Source organism: Ascaphus truei, chromosome 1 (assembly GCF_040206685.1).
Source record: "Ascaphus truei isolate aAscTru1 chromosome 1, aAscTru1.hap1, whole genome shotgun sequence".
NCBI classification, from domain to species: domain Eukaryota; kingdom Metazoa; phylum Chordata; class Amphibia; order Anura; family Ascaphidae; genus Ascaphus; species Ascaphus truei.
In genome coordinates, this window is record NC_134483.1 from 313844239 (window position 1) to 313852584 (window position 8346).

At 41.2% G+C, this 8346-nt stretch overlaps 1 protein-coding gene across 3 annotated transcripts in view; it reads right to left on the minus strand.

Annotated features, from left to right (window-relative positions):
• Nucleotides 1–4861, minus strand: part of HPSE (heparanase) — a 45537-nt gene extending 40676 nt beyond the window's left edge. For all 3 annotated transcript variants that reach the window (XM_075605554.1, XM_075605543.1, XM_075605562.1), the window contains exon 1: nucleotides 4273–4861. In XM_075605554.1, coding sequence (XP_075461669.1) covers nucleotides 4273–4469 — 197 coding nt within the window. In that variant the 5' untranslated portion in view covers nucleotides 4470–4861. The remainder of the gene's footprint in view (nucleotides 1–4272) is intronic.
• Between the last annotated feature and the right edge of the window lie 3485 nt (nucleotides 4862–8346).

An 8346-nucleotide genomic window follows, 5' to 3' on the forward strand; every position in this document is an offset into this window, starting at 1 on the left:
TTGTTTGCAGCTTCTCCAGCATTGTTAATTAGCGAGTATAATAACTCAGAGTTTGCGTTTTGGGTTTGGCTACCCTGTTAAACATTGCTGGCAATCTTTGCCTTTACAGCATTTTGTTACCTTAACAGTGTATTCAACTTGATTGGTTTTGATCTTCTTTTTTTTCAATTTTCTTTTTAAGATCATTCCTGTATGTGTCTTCAATTGCTCACCCAGATAGCATGTTTTCATGAATTGTGATGAGTTTCTTCATCATGGCTCTGCGAGGATCGGGTGCAGGCTCTGCACCCATCAAGCTCCGGTCGCCTGATTGGCTCCTGCCTGATTCCTGTGCAGCCGTGCGTCTGATTGGATGACCCTGCTATTTAGGCTCAGCCTCTTCCACCAGGAAGTTGGCCGAGTATAAACCTTGTGATGTGTGCTAGTCACATTCACTATTGCCTCACCTTGTCCTGCATTGCCTTGTTCCGTCTACTAGCAAGCTTTCTCCAATCCTAGACCCCGGCATATCAACGACTACCCTGCGCTCTCCAATCCTCGACCTCGGCTTGCCTTCGACTATCCTACATTATCCTACCCTAACCCAGCTATCCACGACTACGAACCTGCACACCGAATGCGACCTCATGTCTCTAGGTCTGTGTTTTCTAATCCCCACCTCAGCCTCGCGGTCCTGTCCGGTTTGTGGCAAGCATCCATTGTGACAATAATAGGATTAATCAGCGCATTAATAAAGGCAGTATGCTCGGCTGCTTAATCCTAAATCGTATTGGGGGAGAAGGGGTTAATTTTATAAGCTGTTCCCATGTACCATTTTCACTTCTAAGCATTGTTGTCCCTTTTTTGCAGGCTAGACTCTACCTGCAGTGCTGAATAACAGGAGCCGTTCCATTAAGACTGCTAACGCAGGAATGGAGTGAGCAAGCACGCTGATTTTTGGTGTGCAGCCTCAGTGTAACCCCACAAGCACACACATATTAAAAATATAAACTTTGTCATAAGTGAAACATATATTTTTTATAAAGTGCCTTTCTGTTGCAGTTTTAAATGTACAGGCATGATGCTATTTTTTCTGCCTGCCTTTGTAATGCATTAAAGAACAATTGTTATGCATACCTGAGCTGGGGGGTATTTCCCTCTCCATCTTCAAAAGTCCCCTGGTGAGGCAACACCTGTGGGTCTAGGGACGTGTGGGGGATGAAAGACCCCAGAGTCTTAAAGTGTTACTTAATCAGGATGTTTTTGAGTAGCAGATCCTGTTACTCAAACTGGATTTTTCACACCTTGGGACCAAACTCCAGACATTGTGTCCCCAGAAACGAGAGGCCCCTTTTTACTCAGCAGTGCTACCAAGCTGCTCACTGAGCATGCTCAGAGCTACCCGGGCTGGCCCTAGGATTTTCCCACATTACAGGGCAGGCTCTGATAGGAGGAAGATAATTCCTTGCCAATGGGATGAGGCTAATGAAAAACTCCAAGGGTCCCTGTCCTTAAAGAGGCCTGTATCCCTCATTCCTGGGTGGTTGTTACCTGATTTCTTCAAGCGGATAAGATCTAAGTACAGTGGCAGCGATTCCAGAACGCAAGGGGTTAAAAACATCACAACACGGAAACTAGCCCTGCTTCAGGATTTCGTAAGCCCTGGGGATTCCAGAACGAACCCCAAAGAACCAGAACGAACATTTCATTTTACACGGACTTATGGGCCTGGCATCTTGCGCCCCTTTGCAAACGGACTGCAATTTAAAGGGACATTATTTCTGTGCTTTTCGTTCACTAGACAATTTATCCTGTTCCCTATCCCAGTAAGTGTAATTATTAAGTGTATTCTAAGGTTGTCGTGTGTTTATCTATTAAGGAAATAAATGTCAGTTTTTTTGCTTAATTTATATGCTCAATCTACGTAATTCCCCAAAATATAAAATTGTTGATAAGTTACGTCCATCGTGTCATCCGTTACACTACACAAGCACTCACAAAGTGCCGGTAGCTTAGGACAACTCACTTGAAAATCTCAAAAAAGTCACAACCAACCTCCAACTCCTTATGGCCAAAGTGTGTTCTCTCTCCCGCCCAACAGCACTGCCAGCTTGTTTACTTTCATAACAGCCTTATATAGCTTTCCATGCAGGCTAATATCGTCTCGCATTATTAACGCAGTTATTGGGAAAGTGTTAGGTATACCACAACAATTATCCCTGTTTTCATAATGTCTCAACATCATTCACACGTTTTATTTAACTTTTCCAATGTTCATGTATTCGGCCTTATTTATGCGATAACATGCATACGTTTTAATTTAACGGAATTCAAATATGAATTGTTTTAAGTGAGAATGATGACACTAGGCCATAATGTTACCATACAGTAACACACTTTTTCCCTGTTCTTAATGAAATACAGGGAAAATAGGCAATCTGGCTAACAATCCACTTTGCATTTTTTAAACCTGCTTCAGAATGAAAGTAAATATCAAATAAAAAAAATTCTCTGCATTTTCTGCAGTGTTGTGCATGTCTAATGTCTGTTTCAGAATCAATCTGCACAAAACTCCCCTGTACCATTTGCATTTTAAGAACTTTAAGGAGCAAAATAAATAGTAAGACAAGCTAAATATTTGTAGGAAATTGGAAAATACCAAGATTAATTCCAAAACCTTCAGATTAGTGCTACTGTACCTCTTATGTCAGCTGCTCATTAAAACAAAGCGATTGAAGTCATTTTGTACATGGCATGCTTAGGAAGCCAATACCTAAACAGCGTTCATAAAGGTTTCTCAATATCAAAGGACCTTATTTTATATTCTGTGTTTTGCAGAGGTTTTCCCAGTGCTGGGGAACAGTTCAGCTCCATTCAACTAATTCGGGTTAAAATATTTTATAGGGAAAACAGGCTCAGAGCATTTCAATAACCAGAGAGAGTGATCCCTTCAAAAGTATGTGGGTGAATAGTGTTTGATGGTGAGATTTGTTGCAGTAAGAATTGCAGGGAGGATACATTTAAGTGGTACAATTTGGGAGGAAGTAGTGTAGATTTGCTATGCGAATGTGTTTGTGTTCTTTACCATTACTGAAGTACACATCTCAGGCATTCTGGGTCATGACATGCAAATGAGCACAATGTGTGTATCGCTTTGTATCCTCTTTTTATAATACACATGAAAGAGACCTGCGTGACTTCAAATGGTCTGCACACTATACAGTATACCGTACTATAATTCAATCTATAAATAACTACCATTTTGGTCCATTAAAAGGTAACATGACCTACAAAAAAAATCTACACCTCTCCAGGACCAATCCAACCACTGGAACGTTAAAGTGCATTGTTATGAAACTATTGGAGTGTACTTTTTGATAGTGGGCAAATATAAAGAGGTGATAAAGCAGCAATCTGCACTGCATGACTTTTATTTACTTACCTTTGTGTACTGGGGGGTGAGGGGGGGGGGTCGCCCTGAGCTGAACTTCATTCCCACAACCTCTGGGCCCACCATAAAATATTACACGTTTAATCATTTCTGTGTGTGCAGAAAAAACTCCAAATATGGCAATGGAGAACCTAGACGTTTATCTCAGGAGGAACCCCTGGTACACAAGGGTATTTATCTAGGATGTTGCTGCTTTTAAAAATAAATAATTCTATTTCAAAATTCTACAGTGTACATCGGGTTGTTATTAATAATAATAATAATTTGTGTAGCATTAGATATTACTTACTGCATTTCCCCCCCACGCTTTATGCCCTTAGTAATGATTTTTAATGTATTAAGCTTCCTTGGGTTGCTATAGGAACTATTTAGGAAGCCACAGCACTTCCCCTTTTGAAATAGACGGTCATATTGCATGTCCCATCACAGGAGAACGGAGCGATTGGCAGCGTAGGTAATTTCTATAAACGCACGGAACTTCTGCATTTATTAAACCCCAAAAGAAGGTCCTTGTAACGCATTTAAAGGAAACGTTTACACTTTGATGTTGGTAACAACATCCTGATCATAGGTCCTATACTGTTGTTTAATTTAATCAAAAAAGAAAGCTTGCAACGACCCATTGCTACAGTCTTGCATTCACCTTTTAACTACTCAACTGCTTAGTGGACTCCTCGAATACTGAAAGTAGCAACAAAAGGTGTGACGTGACCACCCATCATCTGTAAACATGATGTACATCTATGATCATTAATCCTCATCTCCCAATGATAAAGACCATGCATGAGATAAAGGCAATTACAGCAACATTACACAACAATGTATGTAATCTAGAGACTTACCCAAGGAAAGCAATGTATTTAGGCTGCGAAGCTAGACTTGCATCAATTGTCACAGAGAGGAATCGTGGGTTTAATGGGGTTCTTCCACGATTCTTGAGCTCTAGTTTCAGCTCCACAGTGTTCTTCTGAGGCAGAGAGCTACTGTTGGGCATTAACAAAGCAACAGGCAGCAACACTAAGCAGATAGATAAACACATTACTTGGCTATATGGAGGAGTAATGAAAATGAATCCAAAAAGTCAATATTCTGCTAAAACAGAAATGTATTACAGAAAGCAGGCAAAATCCGGGAATCCGTTTCCTCCTCTCTGGTTCATGCTGAGAGGCAAATGCAGTTGTATATATATTAAAAAAAAAAAAAAAAAAACCCTTGCTTAACTCTGTTTGCTTTTTGCAAGAGTTGCAAATATTCGCACTCTGCTGCCTAATTGAGTCAAAGGCCAACCTCAACTTCCTTTCACGCTTGTTCTAAACAACAAACACTGTATGAGAAGAAAAGGATTCAGCTTTCTAAGTATGTAAAAGGTGGTAAAAGAAACACATTGAAAGCTCCTCAGGAAGTAGGCGCACATTATAGGTATCTCTTGAATCATCCTCCCCAGCAGTCATGTGACCCAAGGCAGGTAAGGGGAGGAGGCTTACATAGAACTAAACCACTACACCCTCATAACAAACATACTTGTGTAAATAATTACCCTTTAGTTCCTGCATCAGTATGGGATTGAGGCACTTCTATCCAAGCCAGCAGCTCTTATACATTCTTCCTAACATGCTACATACTGTACAGTACTTGCAACAGACTTCAGGTGACCCTTGTAATGTGAATCTAGTCCTGATATGTGCTCTGTTGGTAACTTTTCTATAAAGTAAGAAATAAAGACACATTTGAACCTTACAGTATGTGAATCACACAGGTGACTGACCTAGAAGCAGTTGGCAAGTATTGTATGTCATATGTTACATACATAGTTACACAAAAATGTGTTTTTGTAATATATGTCTGTGTGTTTTTTGTATTCCCATGAGAGTGTAAGAAATTACATTTTACTTGGAAAAATAAAAGATTTGTATTTATATTTTTATTTGTATAGTGCCAACAATGCATGCAGCAATTAAAAAAATGAACAACAGAATACAGGACGTTAAATTACAATAAGTGCAACAAATATAAAATCACATGATAAGGAAGAAAATCCCTGCCCTGCAGTTTATAATCTAACCCAGGGGTGGGCAATTATTTAGCTGGTGGGCCACTTCACCAGCTTTGGTAACCTACGCGGGTCTCACACTTAATATAGGTCCCCACCAGCCTCTCCCCTACATATGCTTCTTCTCACCTTCATCTCCCCCCTTTCTCACTCACTCTCCCCAGCTCTTTTTTTTCTCTACCCCTCCTCTTGTCCCTTACCCCTCTTTCTTTCCCCCCTCCACTCACTATCACCCCCTCCTTTCTCTCACTCCCCCCGTCAAGCCACCTCCTTTCTCTCTCACTCTTTTCCACCCCCTTCTCTCCTCCCCAGGCCCCCTTCCCCCCTCCCCCCCCAAGTCTTTATGCGATGGCAGAGGTAGCCCACCCAGGTGGTGATGGTGAAAGTTGGGTCCGACTTCCGTTAGAATTACCTGGGTGGACTACCTCTGCCGCCACGCAAGGCCCAGCACCACATATAGGGTGAGGAGAGAGGGGGGCCCGATATTGATTTGGTGGGCTGGATGTGGTCCATGGGGCCGTATTTTGCCCACCCTAGATCTAATAGGTATGCTGTGAGTCTAAGGCCTCGTCCAGGGTGGCGCTGAGTGGGCGGACGTGCTCACGCTCGCCACGATGAGACACATTGCGACAATGTGTGTGGCCAGCGTGAGCGGGCGGGCACGCCTGCTCGGCTCTTAGCTGCTTGCCGAGCAAGCAAATTTGAATTTGCTGCTCGCAAGCACGTCACGTGAGCAGTTCGCCCAATGAGGGCGAACCAGCTCTGTGACATCGTGGCCGCGCCCCCAGATGCACGCTCACCGTGCCAGCTACGAATCGCCAGCGCGCCCATTCCCTACCTGGCCGAGGCCTTAAAGAGACAGTAGGGGGAGGAGTAAGTGCAGTGGATGTCGGTGTATGACAGCAATGGTTGCTAAGCACCGCTGTAGGTGTGGGGAGTAGTTATGAGCGCAGGAAATTTAAATGCTTAATTCACAATGTGTCACCAGTTCCCCAGTTAGGTACAATAGATGCAGCTGATCTTCATTAAATATCAGATATAGATAACATAAAAAGTACCTTCTAAATAGGTACATTTGGAAGATACCAATGCTTTTAATGCTCCTGAGAACTTGAACCAGCACAAAAATATTAATTCCAATACACACACACACACGTTCAAGTGATCTTGGTGATAACTCCTTGCAATCTGTGAGACCGTACCCCTTAACGATTGGAACAGTTGAACTTCTCAATAATCAGGTCCAGAAGGTTAGATGAAGAAACAAAAGCCATATTGTCATATTAGAAAACGGTTTTAATCCAGCTATACATTTTTCTTATGGTACATGCTGTGATGTTTATGCAAGGCAGCACACAATACTAAAAGGTGTTATATTTGTGTATCAGCACTTTCACTTTAATTAAACTGATATGCAATTCTAAATGCGCCTTAGCAACTCGTTGTGGCCTAAATACAAGTATGTAAAACTTAATTGCATGCTTGCTAATGCAAGAAGCCTGACATAAAATGGGGGAGCTTGAATTAATAGCTACAAGGGAGCCGTATGATATCATCGGCATTACTGAAACATGGTGGGATGAAACTCAGGACGGGCATTTAATTTAGAGGGTTATTCCCTTTTTTCGGAAGGATTGAGCAAATAGAAGAGGAGGTGGAGTGTGCTTATATGTTAAACCGGATCTAAAACCTATTATAAGGGAAGAAGTTTATGAAGGGAATGATGAAAATGTAGAGAACTTGTGGATAGAAATTAGCAGCGGAGGTAAAAGTATAAAGAAAATGAACTTGATGGACGTATGTCTTTTTTCAACCTCATCTGCTATGTAATTATGTTTTACCGAACTAACTTTTTTTAATAGTAATAATTAAATAAGCCATGTTCCGGTGTTTTTCTAAAGCCCTATGTCAGACTGTACTGTACAGTACCAGTGCTGCCTACAGTATATTCCTATTCCAATATAGCTCTAACAGTGTACTCATCACTTAATAGCATAAAATACAAGTTATGTACATATGTCTCTCTCGTACTCTTTGTCTATTCAAGTTTAGATTTGATTGAGATCTGGCTACATTAAAAGAAGTGTTACTTTAACAAAATACTATGCTAATGTCGTATATATTTTTTAATGCGCCATGTTAATGTCGTATATATTTTTTAATGCGCCAGTCTTCTTGCAAGTTCATGTAAAAAACAACATAGTAATGTTTTACATGTTATATTTATACACACACACCACATATATATTGTAGAAATAGGTTATGTTATTATAAATAATAAATGTGATGTTGTAGTTACAAATCCCCCCTTTTTTTAAATCTGTACATTTGTTCAAATCCTACGTACTTTTCATACATATTGGACCATATTACACAACACAGATTAGTCATCACCCTTCAGTTTCCACATTTTACCAGTGTCTTGTTTCTTGCATATTGCATTTCCTCTTGCTCCATACTATCCTATGTACTAAACCATTCTTTCAAGAGCGTGTGCAGAAAAGGGTTTCAGAACTTTGCAGAGAAAAGCAACGCATCAAAGTTTCCCTCCAGGAAGGAACTGGGCACACACAGGTCTTCTTCAATGAAAAAAGGCTTCATTAATTATACAAGGATCAAGGGTTTGGTCCTCCTTTCAGACATTTAACCATTATGCCACAGATCCCTTTGCAACCAGTCATTGGCCGTTATAAAGGTCAGAAATTAATGGGACAGATTAAACAAGCGCCAGTATGGTTAGCGCAACCGATCTCGCGTTAACGCCCAAGTTATTGGGAGCGAACGCCAGATTGGGCGCGCTGACATACTGGGGCTTGATGAATCTGCCCCAACGGGACAAGGACAAAAGAGCACGCTACACCAATAA